Source organism: Lontra canadensis, unplaced genomic scaffold (genome assembly GCF_010015895.1).
Source record: "Lontra canadensis isolate GAN:19392208 unplaced genomic scaffold, GSC_riverotter_1.0 scaffold107, whole genome shotgun sequence".
In the NCBI taxonomy this organism is placed as follows: domain Eukaryota; kingdom Metazoa; phylum Chordata; class Mammalia; order Carnivora; family Mustelidae; genus Lontra; species Lontra canadensis.
Genome location: NW_022631101.1, coordinates 4,584,955 through 4,606,941, shown reverse-complemented (window position 1 = coordinate 4,606,941; position 21,987 = coordinate 4,584,955). Strand labels below are relative to the sequence as shown.

General features: G+C 56.7%; 1 protein-coding gene across 2 annotated transcripts; it reads right to left on the bottom strand.

Moving 5' to 3' along the window:
- Positions 1 to 142: 142 nt before the first annotated feature.
- Positions 143 to 8,833, bottom strand: PTOV1 (PTOV1 extended AT-hook containing adaptor protein). 2 transcript variants are annotated; one of them, XM_032839013.1, is made up of 14 exons: positions 8,742 to 8,833; positions 8,097 to 8,490; positions 5,418 to 5,555; positions 5,219 to 5,301; positions 5,082 to 5,139; positions 4,872 to 4,979; positions 3,356 to 3,511; positions 2,746 to 2,832; positions 2,568 to 2,641; positions 2,420 to 2,477; positions 2,057 to 2,161; positions 651 to 848; positions 479 to 548; positions 143 to 278 (listed from the first exon to the last, which is right to left on the bottom strand). In XM_032839013.1, the coding sequence occupies exons 2-13, from the start codon at positions 8,097 to 8,099 to the stop codon at positions 537 to 539; spliced, it is 1,080 nt and encodes a 359-aa protein (XP_032694904.1). In that variant the 5' UTR covers positions 8,100 to 8,490; positions 8,742 to 8,833; the 3' UTR covers positions 143 to 278; positions 479 to 536. The 2 variants fall into 2 exon arrangements, with proteins under 2 accessions (XP_032694904.1, XP_032694905.1); XM_032839014.1 differs by lacking the exon at positions 8,742 to 8,833 and adding an exon at positions 8,654 to 8,663.
- Between the last annotated feature and the right edge of the window lie 13,154 nt (positions 8,834 to 21,987).

Genomic DNA, 21,987 nt, shown 5'->3' with positions numbered 1-21,987 from the left:
GTGGCCTCCCTCTGAAATCCGTGAGAAACGCGCATTCCCGGTCCCCGGCAGCTCAAAGACTCAAACCTGGGGGTGGGCTGGGCTCGACAGTCCCCCCCCCCCCCCCGCCAACTCCCAAGGCATCTGGACACAGAGCCTGGTAGCCAATGGGCTTTTAAAAGACTTTATTGGGGACACGTACAGGGGTGGGGACCGTCCTTGGAGACCTCTCCGGCCGCGGTCCTCCATCTCGCTGGGCAGCTGCCATCCCCAGGGGTCCCTGCTCTGAGGCATCTGACCTGCGGGCAGGAGGATCGTGGGAGGGGCTGGCCCGGGCTCATGGCCTTGAAACCGAAGCTCCGTCACCTCCTGGGACCAGTGGGATTGAACCTGCCTCTCTGCTCTGGTCTCAAGGCCAGGGAGGGCCATGCTCTGGCTCCCTAAACTCCACACCCATCAGAACCGCACCCCCCCGCCCCCGGAGCTGGGTGCCACTCACCAGTTTCCGCAGGGGCCTCGTCTGTGACTCCTGGAGGGGCCCAGCCTGGGGGTGGCCACTACCCCCCCATCTGCGGGGAGGAAGGCAGGGAGGCAATGTCAGCAGCAGGGACGGTGCTGGGGGGCAGGGGAGCTGGGAGGTGGGGGCTGGGGGGCAGGGAGCCCGGCCTCACCCCGCGCTGCTGCTGCTCCTGCTCCAGGTTCCGCTGCAGGACCTGCTGCTGGTTGGCGATGACGCGCCGGATGCCGTTGACGAAGTTGCTCTGGTCGTGGGGGATGAGGCCGATGAAGATCTTCTTCTCCGACGAGTACAGCAGCATGAGCACGCGCACCTCGCACGACGCCTTGTAGGAGAAGTGCACGCAGCCGGCCTGGGGGGCGCAGCGGGGTGTGGGCGTCTGGCCAAGCGCGGCAGACACTCACCCACACAGGCCACCTTGTGCCAGCGCATCCTGACGGCTATCCTCGCAGCCCTGGTGTCACTCCCACTCGGGGACCCATGGACTCTGCATCAAGGGGCCCTGAAGATGGCAGCGCCCACGGTCAAGCACCCCACTGGCAGCGAGCGCACAGGGCGGCCTTGACCTTGACTGACCGCAGCCACATGAGACGCACAGGCCCTGCCAGCCCCCGGAAGCCCAGCCCTACAGTCGCCCACATGCAGTCCTAGAGTGGCCGAAGCCCTATGAGCCCTCCACAGCCGACTGTGGCCACCGCATTGCCAGCTTGGGGAGTGGACCAAGGGCTCCAGCTGTTACACCGACCCCTGCTCCCCCTGGCCCGGGGTCCCCACCCCCACCTCGCAGGTGATCAAATGGAGCCAGAGGGTTCGCAGGCCCCTGGTGCCAAAGGGGCTCTGCGGTCCCTCTGTGCCCCTTCGGGGGACAGCTGTGGCAGCGGTGGCCGGTGGAAGCCCTTCCTGAGGGCACCGACCGGAGCCCGCAGCAGAGCGCAAGGACCAAAAGAACGCGAACTCTGAACGTGGAAGAAACCCACAGCCCGCTGGCAGAGACCCTCGCCCGGCGGTGATAGTCCAGCTGCGGGACAGACGCTGGCCAGGTGCAGCGACACCCACAAGAATGCAGTGACCGCTGCACTTTCCTTAGCCCTGGAGGATACCTGCCTCCCCTCACTGCTGGAGAAAGTGAGGCCAAGACCCACTGGCAGAGAACCCAGTGCTCTGAGGGCCCCGGCTGGAAGCAGACAGACCTCCCTGCCTGGCAAGGGGTCCGGGGGAGCCTCGAGTTTTCGATGGTAAACCTGCAGGCCAGTGGCTCCCTATCCCCAGGGAGAGCAGGAACCTGGGAGCAGCGGGTCTGCGCTCCGTGGTATCCGCCCCTCCGTGCGCTGAGCGAACCCGGGGCCTGCCTCTGGGCCTCAGTTTCCCCATCTGTAAAGTGGGGTCAGGACCGCAGAGCCCCGAGGGAGTCCGTGGACTAGGAGCCAGCACGCGTCCAGACGCAAGGCCAGCCTGCGGCCACCGGGACCACCATGACGCGCCCCGCCCCCGCCGCCGCCGCCGTGGAGAAACGATCCCTGTCGCTCATCTGCTGGCCCCACAGCCCCGCCCCGCACTCACAAAGCCGTTGTCCATGATCCGACACAGGCTCTTCAGCGTCTCCAAGTCCTTCGTGAAGTGGAACTGCACCAGGCGCGAGTTCCGGAACAGCGGCACCAGGGTGGTCTGCGGGCAGCCGGGGCAGCTCCGTGACCCGGGGCCCTGCCTCTGCGCGGTCCCCACGCTGGCGGCACGGACTTACCACCGCAGACGCGTCCTGGGCGGCCCCCCAACCCCAGCCACTGTCTGCGTCCACCTGCCTGTGCTCGTCGCGCCGGCCAGCCGCAGGCCCCGCACTTCAGAACGTTGTCCATCTGCCAACCCCTGGGTCCCCTCCCCGGGGAAGCGCCGCGGCCAGCCCAAGGGCCCCTGCTTCGCACTCACCAGTAGCTGCTGCGGGATGAGCTGCATGTACAACTTCCTCGGCCACTGCTCGGTCCTCCTGCGGGGGGCCCCAAGGGGATGAGGGTCACGAAGCTGGGTCTCGCCGGGACCCTGCCTTGGCCTCCCGGCCCCCCTGCCCCCCACTCACAGGATCTCCCCTTGGTTCACGTAGACGTGCGAGGGCAGCCACCTCTTGGACCGACTGTTGGGCTCAGGCCTGGGCTTTTGGGGAGAGGAAGAGGGTGCCATCAGGAGTGGGGAGGCACCCCAGTGAGGAAGGACGCGCTGGTCTCAAGGTCCCCCAGGACCCCCCACCCCAGACTCACCTCCTGCCACTCCATGACGCCGCTCCATGCCAGGAACTTGTTGTTGACGATCTGAACCGGGCCGGCGACACCGCCAGGGCCCACGGCCTGTGGAAGCAGAAAAGGGGGCCTGGTAGCCAGAAGCACCACAGAGGCCGCCACTGGGCAGCCTCCCAGCCGTCCATGAGCCTCGATCCAGCCTCCTTCCTGGCTCCTCAGCCTCCAGGCTGTTGGCAGCCCCAGAGGACTCCCCGGTGCTGGCCCTGCCCTCCGCCTGCTCACAGACCTCCCGGGATTCCTGAACGCCCTGGAACCAGTCTCTGATGCTCAACCTGGGGTACCAAGCCCACAGGGTCAGCCTCTAAGAACTAGACAGCCCTATAGTTTGCTGCACAGCTGAACACGAGGGGCAAGACCGACCTTATTCACAAGGAACTTGGAAGGGATGAGTCAAGACACACAGCACCCTCCAGAGCCTTCCAGCCACGTGCAGCGCTCCCAAGCCTGCCTTGGCACGTCCCTGTCCGTGCCCCGCTCCATGAGGACCCCTACCAGGCCCCATGCTCTCGAGGCCTCACCAACCCACCCGCTGTCTGGGGACCCGAGGGCTGGCCTGGGCGCCGCGGCACACCTGTTTGCGCGTGGTGATGACCTGCCGGATGGCGTTGACGAAGCCGCTCTGGTCGTAGGGGATGAGGCCCATGAAGATCTTCTTCTTGGACGAGTAGAGCAGCATGAGCACCCGCACCTCGCAGGGGGAGATGTGGGGGAAGAGCATACACCCCGCCTGGGGGAGGGGAGCAGGCGGTCAGGGGCCCCGGGGCAGCCCAAGGGGCCGGATGCCCCTCCGAGCGTGCGCTTTGGGGTCTTCCCCCACCTGGTGAATCTGGGGTTGGGGCTCCATCTCCCACTCAAGTCCCCCTCTTAATGCCAGTCCCATCCCTTAGAGCAGGACCTGCCTTTGCCAGCAGGGCCAGAACAGCCTCCAAGGAGGCCCTGAGCGCAAACCCAGCTCTGCTTGGTCCCAGCTTTGTCACCTGACGCCAATCACCTCGTGTTCCTGGACCTCAGTTTTCCCATCTGTAAAATGGCCTCACAGTAGCCTCCACAGTCCGCGCCACATAAACATTTGTCACATGAGATCCTAGTGCCTCCTCGGTGGGACTTGGGAAACCAGGAGTCCGACAGAGCCCTCGGTGGCGGCTGTCAGGACCGAAGGGGCATGCGCTTCAGAGAACTCCCCAGGCTGTCCGGCCGGCTCTTGTTGCGTAGGGGCCACCTGCTCAGGGAACTTGTCCCCCGCACCTTCTGGACCCGTGTGCAGCGGGTCCTCCCAGAGCTACTGGTAGGACCAGGCATGGGACATGCCGGGGGCACGGGAGGTGTGCAGACGCTGGCCTTCCCTACAGCCTGGGGGCCTCGCTGGCCACGCACAGAGCAGGCCCTCTGCAAAGTGGTGAATTAAGGGGACCAGTCTCTTCCCCAAGAGTCAACACCGCACCAGTCACAACCCCTGTCTGTCCAGCCCCTGACAGAACAGGAACCGCCTGGACACAGAAGGTCATGACAGGACCCGAAGATAGGAGGGGGCCGGAGGGGTGCTGGTCCCAAAAGGAACCAGGGACTGGAGGGGACCCCAGAGCTCAGCCCCATCGTGTCCTGGGCAGACAACCTACTCTCGCATGTCTCCCGCACCGGCACCTTCCACAACCCAACCACTCTGCCAAAACCGGGGGCAGATGCAATGAGGCCCAGACCACAGGGGCTGCAGAGACCAGGCTGAGACTGACGTCCTGGCGGCCCAGCACCATGGTCTCCCCGGCTCGCGGCCAGCGGGCCTTTGCCACCCACGCAAATCACTTCCCCGCGCACTTTGCACAAACTTACTCCTCGTAACAGCCCCACAGAGGGAATCCGGGCACTAGCCCTGTTTGCCGGAGCAGGAAGGAGCCTTCGCCCAGAACATTCCGCCCCCGACTGCGCCCCCCGCCGCCCCAGCCAGGGTGGTCCCGCAGACGCTGCTCTACCTGAGACCCCCACTTCCAGAGGGACCAAGATGCCACGGAGAGAGCGTGCCCCCCAGGCCCCCACCTCCCGCTGTGCTAGGTCCTCACGCGCTCAGGAGGGGCCCCAACCCCGCTACTCACGAAGCCGTTGCCCATCACGCGGCAAAGCCCCTTGAGGGAGTCGCAGTCTCTGTTGGTGAAGTGGAACTGCGCCAGCTGGGAGTTGCGGAACAGGGGGCCCAGGGTGGTCTGTGGGCAACAAGGGGACCCCTGGGTCACTGCAGGGGGTGGGGGCAGCGGGGGGGGTTGCAGGGGCTTGCGGGCCCACAGGGGACCGGAGGCAGGTCTTACCAGCAGCTGCTGCGGGATGAGCTGCATGATCAGCTTCTGGGGCCACTGGTCAGTCTCCCTGGGGGGGGGGGCAAAGAGTCAGGGGAGCCCCCCGCCGCCGCCGCCGCCCCGACACCCACGCGCCCGCCTCTACTCACAGGTTCTCGCCCTGGTTCACGTAGGCCTGGCAAGGGAGGGCCCGCTTCAGTTTCGCGGTGGAGTCTGAGTAGGGTCGGCGCTTCTGTCGTGGGAGCAGGAGGGGTCACTGGACACGACCCAGATGCCCCAGCCTGCCCCACCCGCAGAGGCCAGACCCCAGCCCCCGTGGGGACTCACAGGAGACCGGCCACAGCTCACCTCCTGCCACTCGAGGACGCCGCTCCAGGCCAGCAGCTTGTTGCTGAGCCGGTGCTCGCCCACGGCCAGGCCCCCGAGGGCGAGACCGGGCGAGGAGGGCCCGATGGGACCCAAGGCGCCGAACACCCGAGCACCTTGCTGCAGCAGAGGGGAGCAGGGAAACTGAGGCTGAGGGACCCGTAAGGGCAGGCTATCCCCCACCAACATACCTTGCAACGTTCAGACCCCAATCCCCTGCTCGGCAACTCCCAGAACCACATCCGAAGCCCGTTCCCAGGGGTCAAGACCCCAAGCAGCTGGCCTCCACGCGCTTTTCCTGGCGCTACTCCAGAACCCGAGCCCCCCAGACCATCCTCAGCACCACCACACTGGTCCGCTTCCTCCTCCAGACCACGCTCCAGCTGCGCGCTCGGCCTTGAACGCCCTCCCACCCCCTTCAGGAGATGCCATCCACTCTCGCCCCTGGCCTAAGCCAATTCTTAGTCCCTCTGTCCCCATCCAACTCCAAGAACAACTCTCTGGGGGCCCAGGGCCTCCACCACGCACAGGCCAGCCCGCACCGCGGCTAGCTGCCTGGCGCACTGGTTTGCCACGACACACACCCCCCCCCAACCCCTCTCAAAATTCTCCCAAAGCTCCGCGTGGCCCTCAAGACAAGTCCAGACGGACCCTCCCCCTCCAGCTCCCGCCAAGCCTTTCAGGGGGGTCACCGGCCCTCCTGCCCTGCAGACCCCATGCTGCAACCACACCAGGTTGACCTCAGCGGGGAGGAGATAAAGCACACAGAGCCACCCAGGGAGGCGGGGACACTTCTGGAACAGGCAGTGTACCACCACCTGGAGGGTCTCAAACTAGATCTCAAGAGCGTTTGCCGAACACCCGGAGAACGTTCCAGCAACAAAGCCAAGGAAAGCTCCACATTCTACTCTTCCCAGGGCACTCTCCCAGCTATCTTTTTTTTTTTTTTTTTAAACCCCAAAACATCTCAAAGCAAACAAGGTAAGGCTCTGGAACAGGCTGGCAGCAAGAAAGCCCCGAAAACCTCCCTCGTAAATGCCTCCAAGCAGCAAAAGAAGTAACAGTTGTTACTTTTCATCATACTACTGATGGGCACCCTCCACATTTCCTACAAAGCACACAGATGTCTCCCGTCCCAGAAGGACAGGCAGGAAAAGTATTTTGTGGGGGCTTCAAAAGTAAACAGAAAAACCTGAGCCAGCATGTCCTCGATCTGGGCAGGTGATCCTGGAATTTGGGCAGTGGTATCAAACCAGGAAGAAAACTAGAGAGCATCCGGCTGTAGGAACGTGCTGGTGCGTGTCCTGGGCCGGATGGCGTCTGAAATGCAGGACAGGGGCTGAAGCCCTCGGTTTACAGGTGCCACAGGTGGGGCACAGAGAGTCTAACAATAGCTGCTCAGAGCACACAGCCAAAAGGCCTTTGCGGATCCTGGCAAATGCGCTCAAGGACGCATGTGTTTAAAGTCGGCTTTGTCTGGGAGGGCGAGCTGACCCCGCAGCACCTGCAAGATGTTTTGGTCTAGGACGTGTAAGCACCAGGAACACTTACCCAAAAGCTCAGGTCTGCTTGCAACAAGCAGGTGCGCCCATCAAAGTGGAGGACAGTGAGGGGCTAGGCTTAACTGCAATCCCAGAGGAACTCTCCCAGCTGGGCAAGTATGTGCAAAATTTGCCTGTGCCTCTGACGTGTAAATTGTTTACAGGGAAGCCTGTTTCCTACTCCGGAGATCGAAAGCCTTACCATGCACATTTAAAGACCCCGGAAACGCTGACAACTAAATGAGACTGCTGAACTCGGGGGGCGAGCCAGTGGAGGGAAGGGATACGTGTAAGTTGTGGGAGGCGTTCAGAGGCTTGATATCTACATTGAAGAGCCCAGGAAGCCTCTTTAAGGCTCGTGTGGGGCCGCCACAGCGGCATGCCATGCGCAACGACCGGGCAGTGGAGGGAAGCAGTGAACTCCAGAGCCAGCCTAGGGCAAGACGCACATCTGGGCGAGCGTGAAACGCCAGGATGTGCAGTTTTACTATTATTCCAAGTACGCCTGAACGTTTTTGCGTGCGTAATTTGGATCTGGGGAAGCAGGTGTAGTTAATGTACCTGCAAAGCCAGGTGTTTACGTTGGGGCCTGCTGCACTCCGTACGGGCTTCCCTTATCTGGGCGGGCGTGCAAACCCTGGGCGCGCACGCCACGGGCTCCGTGCGGGCCCGCGCGGGCCCGGAGAAGAACACCCCCAGGTGCAACACCTGGGCACGCGAGTTTAAGACGCGGGCCCCTCTCGCCGCGGCCCCTCAGACCCCCCACCATTTCCAGATTTCCTTCCCGAAGAGAGACCCAACTTTCCAATTGGAAAAACCAGCGTGCACGCAGCGCGCCCGCCCCCCACCCCGCGTTTAAATCGGGACGCGGAGTCAGCAGTAATTTGAGCCCTCCCCGCCCCCGTACCCCACCCCCGCCACCCCAGCCCAAACGCGCAACAAAGGGGAGAGCTCGGCGCGTACCACCCGGGGGGGGGTTCTACGGGGGAACTCGGGACCACCCCTAGGGCCACCCGGAGACCCCAGAGAGGAGGGGGCCGCGGACAAAGACCCGAGCCCGGGGGAGGGGCCGGCGGGGGCGGGGCCGTGGAAGGCTCTGGAAAAAAGGCGGGGGGCTCACCATGGGAGGGGCCGAGCGGGCCCGGATCCGCGGCGGCTGCGGGCCGCGAGGGCTGGCCGGCCAGGAGCGCGAGCGGGCGGCGCGCACCGTGAGGGGCCGCGGGGGGGCGACCGCGACCCCCGAGGGGGCCCCCAGCACCGGAGCGGTGCGGAGCGCGGCGCGGACGGACCATGGCGGGCACGGGCCGAGTGGGCTGGGGGTTGCCACGGGCCACACGGGGGGCTGCAGGCTCCACCGACTGAGGGGCGCGGGCGCGCGGCTTCGGGGGAGACGGGCAGGGCTGTACCAAGCGCGGGGGACGCGCCGCTGGAGAGGGGTCGCCGCGGCCAAACCACTGCGGCGAGCGGGGGAGCGCGGCGCGTACCAAGAGCGTCCGCGAGGGGGCGTGGCCGGGCTGTACCAAAACAGGGCCGGGGGAGCCTCAGGAAACGGAGAGGGTGTGTGGGGCGGGGAACACGGCCATTGGAAGATACTCTGGGCGGCTCGAGCTACAGGGGGAGGAACTGAGGGGACGTTCGCGCAGCAGCTTCAGGGGGGTGTGGCGGGAGAGGCCATACCGAAGGATGCGGGGGGGGGATTGGTGAACGTAGAAGACGATACCTAGTTGGCTACGGGCTGGGAGGACAGAACACCGAGAGACCCCACCTTGAGTGCGGGACCCGCGGAGCCGGGAGACTACACCAACGGACCTCAGAAAGAAGAGGAATAAGGAATAGGGGTCTGGGAGTAAAGGAGCCTACCTAGAAGTTTGGAGATACAGATCGTACCTTGCACCAGGGGAGGACTTAATGTTTGGAGGCCGTGACGTGGCTAGGCGGACCGGAGACCACAAATCCCAGCGGCCCTTGCGCGGCACGGGCGGGGCCAGGCATCCCAAGACAGCCGCCAGTCATTGCTGTGTGCCCATTGGCGCCTGTACCCCAGGCCCCGCCCACCGCCCTAGGTACCTCCTCCCGCTTCTTGCCGCCCGCTTTTCGAGGCCGAGTTGGTTGATGTACTCGTTCACTCAGTTGCTGCATGCCTGCGTATTCACTTACTAGAAGTTGTGTAACATTTCTTGCTTAAATTTGCTTGTTTGAATCGTGGATAGTGGGTAACCGTGAATTGGTTATGAGGATTAAATGAGTTAAAGTAGTAGGATTGGTACTCAGCATGGTAACGACTTAAATGTTAACTTTTTCTTTTCTTTTTTAAAGACTTTGTTAGAGAGACACAAGGAGAGAGGGAACACAAGCAGGAGGAGCGGGAGAGGGAGAAGCAGGTTTCCCGCTAAGCAGGGAGCCCGATGTGGGGCTCGATCCCAGGACCCCGGAATCAGGACCTGAGTCCAAGCCAGACGCTTAACGACTGAGCCTCCCAGGCGCCCCTTAAATGTTAACTTTTTCTTTTCTTTTAAATATTTTAACAGAGGTCAAAAGTATGCAGGGAGGCAGGCGGGGGAGGGGGGACGAGCAGGCTCCCCGCTGAGCAGAGATTTCCCAGGACCCTTGATCCCAGGTCCTCGACCCCAGGACCCCAAGATCATGACCTGAGCTGAAGGCAGAGGCCCAACCCACTGAGCCACCCAGGCGCCCCTAACTTTTTCTTTAAACAAAAACAAAGTCATTGTGATAACACCAGGTGATTAAAATAAAAACTTTTAAAAATCATTATTAGTACTATTATTTCCATTCTGTGCGGGCAGTGAGTATATTGTGATGACCAAAAGAGACTGGGTCCCTCAAGGAGCCCAAGATCCAGTGGAGAAGACAAATAATCACACTTTGGGATAAGTGTTACAAATAGTGCAAGTACATAGGACAAGGGCATGGTGGTCATGAGGAGCCAAGGAAGTGACCTTTACACAGCCTGTGATTCTATTTGGGCTGGAAGAGTCCTACCATGAGGGAAGAGCGAGGGCGCAAATCCTGAGAGTGGAAAGAGAGTAAGGGAAGTGAGCATGGCTGGAGTGGATTGAGGGTAGAGGAGAGTGGTGGATATGAGGAGGTGCCAGGCAGGGCCCATAAGCAGAGTCCTATGGCCTTAGGTTGGAATTTGAATTTTAATCTCTCTGCTGGAGAACCTTCGGAAGGTTTTCAACAAGGGAGTGGGATAGACTCACTTGTTCTTAAACAGATCGTTCATAGAATGCACAGAAACATGCACACAGTATCTCTGCAAGTCTACGGAAACACGTGGGACCCACAGTTGCCTCTGAGGAGAGAAGGCAGCAGACTGAGGGAATGGGGTCACCGGCGTGGAAGGGAACTCAATTTACTCGCGGACTATTTGGAATTCTCTCCGTACGCAAACGTTGCCTACTGAAAAATAATATTTGAAATATTTACATCTTCTCTGAAGGATTCCCCTGGCTGCAATGTTGAAAATCAGATGGAAGGGGAGGAATGAAAGCAGGAGGACAGAGAGAAGACTGTGCAAATAATCCAGACAGGAGGCACAGACGGGATGGACGGCAGGCAGAGGGGCCACAGTGGAGGTGATCATTTGCACAATTCATTTCAAGCTGGAGCCCAAAGGACTTGTGTAGAGAGCGAGAGAAAGAGGAGGGAAGGATGAGGCCAAGGTGTTTGCCTATTACAGGGATGCTGCTCTGTAAGTCAGGGAGCGGACTCTGGGGGCAGGTGGAAATCCCTTCTTCTGTGATATGTTAATTTTGAGATGTTGACTAAGCAATGTGGATAGGGGAGGCTGGAGATGCAACTTCAGGAGTCTTCCATCTCCAGTCAAGGAGACACCGAGTCCACAAAGAGTACGTTTGTAGACAGGGACCAGGATATGCCATCCCTTTAGAGGTGAGAGCCCTGAGAACAACCAGCAAATGAGAAGGAGGGGTGGCCCGTGAAACAGGTGAACCCCTGAGCCACAATGTATTTCTAGTCCTTGTTTGCCCCACCCACAAAGCCGCCTGCCCAGGCCTGAGTTCCAAATCCGACTTGGATTGTGACCAAATGGAGTCTGTGCTCTCTGGATGCAGCCCACAAGTTAGATACCAGCAGTTACCTCCAGACCCCTGACAATCACCCATGTCAGAACAATGGACCACTGGCAGCAGCAAGGAGACAGAACCACGGGGACAAAGGCATCCTTAATTTCCCTAAGTCCTCATTTCTCACCATTCTCTTTGGTCCAAGACTTCACAATCTCTTGCCTAGATAACACCCTCCTAACTCTTGCCACCATGTCTCTCCCTTCGCTAACCAAAATACTCCAGTGGCTTCCCAATCCCCTTAGAATTCAACACAAACTTCCCCTAATGCTTGTGTGGGACCCCTGCTGCTCTATCCAGACCAATCTCTTCCACATCCTTCCTGCTCTCCATCATCCTTCAACTCCAGTCAGGACACACACGTGGGTAGGAATTCCCAGGATCATCTAAGCAGAGAAAGTTGTGCCAGGATACACTCCAGTGAGAGCAAAATGGAAACATCCCAGAATGCGAAATAAAAATGTAGGCCGGAATTCTAAGTCATACTACAGTATGGCCCTTGAAGCCAACCGGCTTACCCAGTGTGCCAGTCTGAAAGACGGCTGCCCATCAGTGGAACCTGCCACCCAGGCTGGCAGGCTGATATGACTAAGCCATTCTGCTCCCATCTGTGGTGCTGTACGCTTCCTGCAAAGTAGCGGTCTGTTACCAAACCTGTTTATGCCAGTTGCTTTAAGTTAATAACTTAATCCTATCAAACCACTGAAATATTAATTCAAGAGAGTTGTTTATATGATAAGCAGGTTGCCTGCATTGGAGAAATAAAAGTGAGTTACTTAAAAAAAAAAAAGACAAAACAGGGGTGCTGGGGTGGCTCAGTTGGTTGAGCATCTTGATTTAGATTCAGGTCATGATCTCACGGGTCATGGGATTGAGCCCCAGGTTGGGTTCTAAGCTCAGCAGGGAGTCTGCTTGAGATTCTCTCTCTCCCTCTGCCCCTCCTCCGCTTCCAGCAGGATTTATTGACTTTAGAGAGAGCCTGAGAACTTGTGAGACCCAGTGGCGGGAGGGGCAAAATTCAAGCTGGGACGCTTAACCAACTAAGCCCCACCAGGCACACCAATTAATAAATCTTTAAAAAAAAAAAGAAAAGACAAGAAAAACACAGAACACTGGAAATGATAAATGACTTGTGCTTTGTGGATGTAGTTTATGCAGCATTATGATGTTGTATGATAAATGGGAGAGAAAGACTTAAAAGAAAAGGTCCTGGTCCTACATAAAGAGAAGAGATGAATGCTTAAAGGCTCTTGGTTAAAACAAAATATTTAAAGTGTTTCGATGCTCATGAGTGCTATCTGCCGTACATTTCTAACTCCACTTCGCCCAGCAACGAAAAGGACTGCACTTCCCGACCCCATTATGGTCCAGTGGGGCCATGTAATTAATTCTGGCCAGTGACATATGAGCAAAGTGACATGTGAATTCAGTCTGGAGCATTTAATTACTAGTGCGAGACCAGAGCCCTCTGTGCATTTCCCGTGCTGCTGACCATATTTAAGATCTACCGGCAGTGGCTCCAAGCTGACCCTCTATGCCCAGGAGGGAGGAAACCCACCTTTGCTATTTCAAGTCCCTGCAGTTTAGAAGTTGTTATTGTAGCCCATCCCAGCCTACCTTGACGTAGACATGTCTTTTCCAAATAACCCTGTTTAACCAAGCTGACTGAATTTACTAGAAGGGCAAACTGGGAGTACATACGGGTTGGAGGTAGACAAGAACACAAAGCCAACATGGACAAATAAGAATGCTTTACACGACAAAATGGGAGTAAAGAGATCTCTGTCTTGTAGATTTTTTGTGTTTTGGTTTCACAATTAAAAAATAATGGTTTAGGGACGCCTGGATGGCTCAGTTGGTTGGACGACTGCCTTTCGCTCAGGTCATGATCCTGGAGTCCCAGGATCGAGTCCCGCATCGGGCTCCCAGCTCCACGGGGAGTCTGCTTCTCTCTCTGACCTTCTCCTCGCTCATGCTCTCTCTGTCTCTCTCTCAAATAAATAAAATCTTTAAAAAAAAAAAAGGTTTAAAAAAAAATCTGGAGATGCCTGGGTCGCTCAGTCGGTTGAGTCTCTGTCTTTGTCTCAGGTCATGATCTCAGGGTCCTGGGATGGAGCCCCAGGTCAGGCTCCCTGCTCAGCGAGGAGTCCACTTCTCCCTCTCCCTCTGCCCCTCCCCCACTGTGCTCATTCTCTCCCATCCCCCTCCCCACTCTCTCTCTGAAATAAAATTAAATATATCTTTGAAAAAAACAAACCATCTGCCTGATCCGTGCTCTCCAGGCTCTATATAGTCTTCCTTAAACTTTCTCATCATGATTTGTAATCGTCTGTGGCTCCCACATTAGTCTGTGAGCTTTGTAAGGACAAGGACCATGTCTAGCTTGTTCATAGCGATGTCCCAAAAAGGGCAGCAGTCTAGGTCCTAGTGCACATCCCCCTCGAATGCCCTCCATTCCTCTCCAGAAGTGGTGTGATGCATTCAACACCCCGTTTCCCCTTCCAGGGCACACCAGAACACCACCTGTCCCAGTTTCCCCTAGAGGAGACTGGGATGATTTCATTCTCACCAGGGGGAGCAAAAGCACGGGCATCCTGATGTCAGGAGCATCGCTTCTGGTCCCAGGCAGGTACAAGTCTCGTGCACTCTCATGCCCACGCTCTGTTCCCAGCTGGAGACCAAAGACCCCACAAGGAAGGGGTTGGTTATTGAACCAAAGCAGCGGGACTCCTGAGCTCCTACTGGAGGACAGCCACCAGGGGGAACAGCCCCACCCACATTAGACTCTGGGGGGAAGTTACTAAATTCTCACAAGGGCCCTTCAAGGTCACTCTCTTAGAGCCTCCCCTGACAGATAGGAAAGAACTGTCTGCAAGGCGAGGCACCTGGCCGCTTCCTGCCAAATAAGGAGGGCAGGACCACGCCCATCTTTCCCAGGCGTCATTCCCGGCCCCAGGCAGGCATCCAATCAATATTTTTCAAACAAATGAATTGCAAATTTACCACCTTCAGGGTCAACCGGGCCTCTGAAGCTGCCTCCTGATATCCTAGCGAGGTCCTCAAGGTTCTCAGTCATAACCTGGCGGGTCGCCAGCCAGCCCGGATCACTTCATTTGAAAAAGGATCACTCTTGGGAAAGCAGTAATAATAGATATTTCCTGAACACTATGTTTAGCGTTTCCCTTTTAAACTCTCGCCATGAGGATGGCAGTCTTATCATCCTCATTCTACAGGTGGGGAGGCAAGAGCCTGAGGTCACAGCCAAGGACAGGCTGAGGGGGTTCTCCAGCCCAGGTTCCTGATGAACTTCAGAAGCCCGTGACCCGCACCCGATGGAAAAAAATGAGGGGCATCGGGAGCGAACGCCTCGCTTTCCTGTCCCTTGTTCCCGAGGCACACCGTGACTATCAAGTCAAGACAGGACCTTCCGGTCCCTGTCACAGCACTTCTCACAGCTGCCCCCAGCACACTGTTCCAAATGCTCCAGAGATGTTCCTGTTCGAATGGAGATGACCGCGTCCCGCCGTGCCTCTCCGCATGCAGGGAGATCTACACCCACAAACTAGGGAGAAACCACGTGGTTTTGGGAGGAGCAATTGTAGTTGTGTCTCAATTCAAAACGGGCACCCACAAAGGTCAGAAGCGCCCTATCTGGCCCATAATAGGGGCTTTAAGAAATGGAGGCGTTCACACCAGGAATATTTTGCAGCCATGAGAAAGGACAGAGGGCTTTTCGCCCTGGTATAAACGACAAGATACGTTGTCCGATGAAAAAATGCAAACCCCCGAGGAAAGCGAGTGACTCTAAGTGGTCGAGATCTGCTGTATAACACAATGCTGACAGTTAGCAATCCTCCACTGTGAGCCGAAACTTAAGAGGGTAGATCTCAGGTTGTGCTCTTACCCGCCCCCTCCGAAATCCAAAAGGACACAGGGAAAGCTCGTAGGTGACAGATGTCTACCCGGATCGCAGGGATCACTTCACGGGTGTATGTAGATGTCCAAATTCATCACTGTGTGCATATTACATACATGCACACGTATAATTACAATTAGCCCTCAATAAAGCTGTTTTAAAAATATAAACTAGCCTGCCACTGGACAGCAGAGCCAGAAAACGATTATGTCTCTGTCTGCTTCCACCAGCTTGTACGAAGCTCTGAAAGGACACATAAGAAAATTGGTAATTGAGGGGCACCAGGCTGGCTCAGTTGGTAGACCATGTGACTCTTAATCTCAGGGTCATGAGTTCAAGCCCCTTGTTGGGTGTGGAGCCTACTTAAAACTAAAATGAACAGGGACGCCTGGGTGGTTCAGTTGGTTGGACGACTGCCTTCGGCTCAGGTCATGATCCGGGGGTCCGGGATCGAGTCCCACATCGGGCTCCCAGCTCCATGGGGAGTCTGCTTCTCCCTCTGACCTTCTCGCTCATGCTCTCTCTCACTGTCTCGCTCTCAAATAAATAAATAAAATATTTAAAAAAAAAAACCTAAAATGAACAAACAACAACAACAAAAAAAACAGTAGAAAATTGGTAACTGATTTCCAGAGGGAACTAGGAGACTAGGCATCAGGTTGATGCCTCTTAAACTGTGAACCACATGGTTTTATAAATACAAAAAATAAATTCATGGGACACCTGGGTGGCTCAGTCGGTTAAGCATCTGCCTCTGGCTCAGGTCATGACCCTTCAGTCCTGGGATCGAGGTCCACATGGGGCTCCCTGCTCAGCGGGGAGTCTGCTTCTCTCTCCCCCTGCTCCTTCTCTCTCTCTCGATCACTCTCTCTCAAATAAAATCTTTAAAAAAATAAAAATAAACTCAATTTTTAAAGAGTCAACTAAGTCCAAACAAAATCGGCACACTCTTCGATCTTGAAATTTTGCTCTTAAGACTGAATCCCACAGGAATGCCTGCACAAGTGAGCAGAAACGTTTGTAAAAATCCCTACACGCTCCGTCTCGGCAGTATTTCTGGTTACGTGAAAACCTGCACAGCTAACCAACCGTCACGCATGGTGTGGCAAAGCACTTCTAACATGGCCCCTGTGACCCCAACACCTCCTGGTATTACACTCCCTTCATTACGCTTCAGCTTCAGTGTGCCTGGGGCCAAATGAGTTGTTGTAATGCATAAAATATGGCCCAAGCGATGGGATATCCCTTCTGTGACTGGGCTACAAAGAGACGCTGGCTTCCATCTTGGCTGCCCTCTCACTTCCGGAGCAGCCAGCCGCCATGCTGTTAAGCTGCGCTACGAGGGGGCCTACATGGTCAGAAACAGAGGGAGACTTCCGGCCAATGGCAAGGAACTGAGGCTCTGGGTCCAGTTGCCTCTGAGGGACTGAAACCCACCAGCAAGCCCATGAATGGGCTCGGGATGGGCCTTCCGCCATTTGGGCCTTCAGATGAGACTGCAGCCCGGACAGACCTTGAGCTGGAGGCACGAGCTGGGCTGTGCCTGGACTCCTGACCCAGAGTGACCATGTGACAAATGCTTGCTGCCTGAGTAAGTGACTGGTGGGGTCTGTTCCACATCGACAACTTCTACAGGCCAGACTCCATGTGGAATCGGAATGGGGCCATTTTGGGGCCATGTGCAATGACATGGACAGGAGGCCATGACTTAAGTGGGGTGGGGGGCAAAATAAACTGACCCCATTTGTATGAGAAACACTGGAGCCTATGAATGTCTCAACAACCAAATACACAGAAACCCAAGCACCAAACGGTGCATCTGCCTCTGGGACAGAAAGTGGTTCCTCAGTGCCGTGTGGCCACATCTGGGCTGAGGGGAGAAAAGAGGCACAAAAGGGAACTTTTTATTCTATACACTTCGGTGCCTTTTTCTCTATGTGAAACTGTAATCATGTGTGTAACTCAATACACGTTTAAGGTTAATTTAAAAATAAGAACCCAAAACAGTGGAAAAATATGTGTTTTGTGTACCTTGAGCCAATATACCTTTTCTAGAAGGTCTTGTTTTCTCAGTTTTTCTCCATCAGGAGGGCATTTTCTCTTACCCAAGACAGGTTCACAATGAACATGCTGGTGTTTAAGCATTTTTGTCCTAATCTTTTTTTTTTTTTCTTTCTCCCAGTTACGTCCTGCCACTTTTGCCAGTTGGGAGAATTCTCACGAATTTCCTAGTCTTGCCTCCAGCTCTAGATGTGTGGTTCCACAGCAAACTGATCCAAAATGAAATGTACAAGTCGGTCACCCAGTGATGACCTTCATGGATGCTCTGGTGACTCCGAACTTACAGGAAGTTTTACTCACTACTCGTGGCTTCTAGGAGTACGTCTGGCCCGTGAGGACAGCCAGGGCTAAGAGCAGCTCTCCTGTGCGGAGGCCTGTGCTGAGCCTGCCATGTGCTCAGTCCTTTGAGGGAAAACTACCACTTGACCTTGGGGGAAACTGAGGCTCAAGGAGGCAGAGAGACCAGCCCAACGCCAGAGCTAATCGGCGCAGCAGCCGGAGTTTAACCCCCTGCTGTTCTAAGTTTTTCACTATTTCTTCCTCCATTCAAGTGGCTTTAATAGTAGTACCTTGCGCTCCGAGAAAACCTTTCCCAGATGTGCTCCTGGTGTTGGCTGGTTCTAAGAGGCACATTAAGCACGTAGCCGACCACCTCTACCCGGCAGGACTGGGAAACATGCAGCTGAGTTCTAGGTGCCTGGACATTTCTTCCCTCTCCGGGTTCATCTACCTGGGTGCTGAGGTCCAGAGGGCCTCACTGGCCACAGAAGGACAAACCAGCAACTGGAAAACATTCCTTTTCAATCAGTTTGTCCTGGACTCAAACCTGTGTCTCTCCCCCCCCACCCCCCGCCACAGAGCTATTCCTAGAGATGGAAACCACGCAGGCTGCTTGCCCCTTGGCTTCTCCTTGCAGCAGGTCTGCCGATCGCTCTCTCCTCAGAAACGCTCAGCTTCCAGAACACACTTGCCTGGTCCGCCTGCCTTCTGGCTCCCTGCCCGGCCCGGATTTGTGGATCTATCTCAGGGCTGTCCTTGTCCCCGTGTCTTCTCCTTCTTCCAGAGGTCGCAAAATGGCGGCCCGATGGCCTTGTCAGAGGCACAAGGGGATTTTGTTTGGTCCTCACAGTGTTTGTTGTTGTTGCAATGTGAATGCCACTAGGTGGGGGGAGCACTCTGCAAGTTCGCCACAGTCCCCATCACTCCCTACTGTCTTACACCCGTCCGCTTCACGCATTTCCATCACCTGCCTGGTCCCTGAAGCCATGAGTTTTCAAAAACCCCTGCTCCACATACTGCCTGGGAAACGCCACCCACTCGCCCTGGGACCACCTCCAGCGTCTCCTGCTCTGTCTTTCGCCTACACGAGGGCCACCCGGGGGGCTCGTTAAAATGGCGATTCCCAGCCTCCATCCCGCCCCGATTCCGTGCAGCAGTGCCATGGCAGGGACACTAAACTCGAATGCCGACAGGAGCCAGGCAGGCCACATAAATGAGTGAGCTAGCCAGGCAGCAGAAAAGTCGACGGCCAGAATTATCATCAAATTGTATTTTTACTGCACGATGGTGAATGCATGGAACAGAATACAAACATGGATGGTACTGGAGTTTATATTTCAAATTCAAAATTGAAAAAATACAAATTGAAAAATAGAAATATTTAATTATTAAAATTTTCTCTTTCATAATTCTTTTGCCCCTTTGATTTTGAAGCCAGACGCCTGACCTCGCCCCTTTCTACACCAAGAGGTCAGCGTCAGGCCTTGGTTGTCACGTTGGGATGAGCAGTTTAGAATTCAACCCTGAATCCTTAACTGGGAACGGTTATGTACTTTGAATCAATTCTGTAATGGAAAACCACGGTTTACAAGCGCGGGCGCCTCCCAAGCCCGTGACTCAAGACCACTGTAGGAGGCGGGGGTAGGGGCGTGACCTCCCGGTTCGGACCCCGCACCCTAGAGCCCTGTAGTTCAGCGGGAGCTGCCTGTGGTCTGCGTTCACACGATTGACAGTAACCGACGGAGCCAAACTGGACAGTGCTAGTTCATTTTCACGAAGTCTGGACGTGCAGAGCCTTTGGGGGAATCTGGTCTCGAGCCCCACCAGCTGGGTGAATATGGGCCAGGCCCCGCGTTTTGTTTCTGAAAACCAACTGCAGCGAAGGAGCTGTTCCTTGCCAGTGGCTTCCCCGTTTTTGCCAGGACCGGGCAAACACAGTCCTACATTCAAGTAGCTGTTTGTGAACGTCTTGGCAGAGAACTAGTGTTCGGAGGGTGGGGCTGGGGGGTTGTAGCCTCGACCAAAAGTCTTTGACCGACCTTCTCGGGAGATCCAGGTGTGGCTTCTGTCTCATTGCAGATGAACCAAGTCGACAGATTTCAACAGTGCGGATCCCTTCCACACCATCACGTGACGACCAGGTCACAGAGCTTCTGTCAAATACACTGGGTCAAGGTCACCGTCCACCTGCCCGTGGTTGTGATTGAAGCGCAGGAGCGTGCCAAGGGCGCCCGCGGTGTGTTCTGTTCCTTCTGAACACGGTTCAACTCCTGGCGATCGAGGCAACGAGCTGACTTGCGTCCCCGCGGAGCGCTGCCTCCTGGGATGGCCGTGTTCTGAAGAGGCCCCCTGTGACGCAGATCGTTAGCTACGACGGCCTGCGACTGTGCTTAGGCATTCTTGCCAGTCTGTGAGTATTTCTGTCAATACACACCCAAAATAGCCCATCTCCCAGCGTCGGGCCTGCCTGGCACCGCGTCACAGACTTCTCCAGTCGCATCCAAATTCTTCATACCACAAATAAATAAAGCTAACTGGGTGGTCAGAGTTCATGAGCAACGACAGAGAAGGCCACGACGGAGTCGACTCTTTCAAGCGACTGGACTTGGAAATCTTCCGGTTTCATCCTCGACTCACGGCGCAGTGCAAACGCCCATCAGGCCGAAGGGACAGTGTCAACGGGCGGGCGCGTCCGTCCAGGAGCCGCCGTCCCGCTCCTTTACAAACTCGCCATCGCTGCGAGGCTTTCGCGCCCGGGCCGTGCTGTGCTCGAGACTCGAACTGCACTCTGCGGCCACACTGCCTCTCGGACCTGCGTCCTTCCCGGGGCAAACCCTACTGACCCTTGAGGCCCTTTTTCAGCTCACTGAGGATCGCGTCTCGCATCTGTTCTGTGTACTGGTCGAAGCTCTTACTGTGCTTTGATTCGTAATGACGTCTCAGGTTGTACTCTTTCAACACAGATACGATTTTTTTGCATATTAAACACATAGGCATGCTCTTCACTTCCACAAAGAAATACGCTCGCTCCCATTTTTCTCGAAACACGTGGCCCTCTCGGTCTCTCTTTCGTTTTGCCACTTTTGATAGAGACATGGGTACAAGAAAGATTTCACTTGCCTCTGGATGCTACCAAGGAACAACCACAGCGCAAGCCCAAAGGCAATGACCCTCTGCCTCGCGGTGGGGGAGCCAAACGGGAGTGGTGGGGACTGCGGCGAACCGGAGAGCACACGCCCCATTGAAAGGGGCAGCTCCAGCCCAGTGTTGCTAGACAGAAGGGCGGGCCCAGAGGTGCCAGAACTTCTGACTTGTCAAGAGAAGAGAAGGCTGCAGATTGGGTGTGTGTGTGCGCGTGTGTATGAGGAGTGTGTGTGTGTGTGTGTGCGTGAGAGAGAGAGAGAGATAGAGAGTGTGTGTGTGTGTGTGTGTGTGTGAAGTATCCTGATTTTTACAACTAACTCGTTAGGAAAAAATGCTACGTATGCTAACACAGGGAAGGCCAAACAAAACGTCATCTGCAGAGTGGCCCACAGGCCACCAGATTGCAACCTCTCTCCTGAGATGGGGCTCAGGAATCGGATGTTAGCTGGCATCCCAAACAGTGCGGATGCTGGTGGTCCAGGCTTGGACCACGCGCCAAGCAAAGCTAGTCTAGAGTATGACAACAGACAACGAACTCCTTGCCCCCGGGGTGGGACCATCCCTGCACTCCACATCCTGTCCGTAGCCAGCTGCCCCCCACCCGGATGTTTCCGAGGACATTCTTGCCTTGCCACGTCCCAAACCTACCCCCTACCATGTTTTCCGTCTCAGGGACTGCCCCACTGTCCACCCCACCCAAAGCCCGGGAAGGTCCATCTCTGGGACCTGGGGCCAGTCTCTCCTCACGTGTGATCTTGTCTACTCCCATGACTCCAACAATCACACATACGCCGTCTCCTAACAACACTTCTGAACTCCCAACGCATCCTCTGTCACTTGCGACACTCCCCGGACCGTGCGCACTCACTGCCGTTCCCTCCTCCGGGCCCCTCACGCAGGAAGCTCCGCCATCTACCGGCGCCCAGGCCAGGAGCTGTGGCCGGCCCTGACCCCACCTGTCACCCCCAATTCCTCTGCATGGCATGCCAAGTCCCCAGACTCGCCCCTCTTGCCCCCTGACTTGGTCCAGCTGCTCCACCAGCCTCTCCCCTCCCCAGGCCACCGCCCCGGCCTCCCCCATGCATTCCTGGCCTTGTCTTGTCCCATGGCACTCGACAGTCCGGAGGCCCTGCCAGCCAGCTAGCCCAGACCGGCGCCCTGCGCGTGGCCTCCCCTGGCTCTCTCGCGTCCTCAGGACAAGCCTTGAGCCACTCAGTTTGGAACCTGAGCCTCCTCCCAACCTGGCACCCGCCTGCCTCTCCGGGTCCCTCCTTCCTCCTGCTGGGCTTGCACCTCTGAACACCCCAAACCTTCTCCTGCCCTCACACATTTGCTTCTGCTGTGCCCGCACCTAGATTACCACCTGCCTTCCTTCTCGGTCTCGTCGACTCCGAGTCTCCTCCCGGACTGCTGAGCCCAGCTGGCTCAGAGGCCTCTTCCGGGCACCCGCCCTATCTCCGCGAGGGCGCACGGCCCTGTGAGCTCTGCCTGCCTGCCTCCACGTC

Bases quoted from the DNA above. Each gene is read 5' to 3' on its own strand.
- PTOV1 (XM_032839013.1), bottom strand. The intron at 3,512-4,871 runs GTGAGTAGCGGG...CCCCTCCCCCAG, and splicing joins GCGTGATGGGCAACGGCTTC to GCGGGGTGTATGCTCTTCCC. The intron at 2,162-2,419 runs GTGAGTGCGAAG...GGCTGCCCGCAG, and splicing joins TCATCCCGCAGCAGCTACTG to ACCACCCTGGTGCCGCTGTT.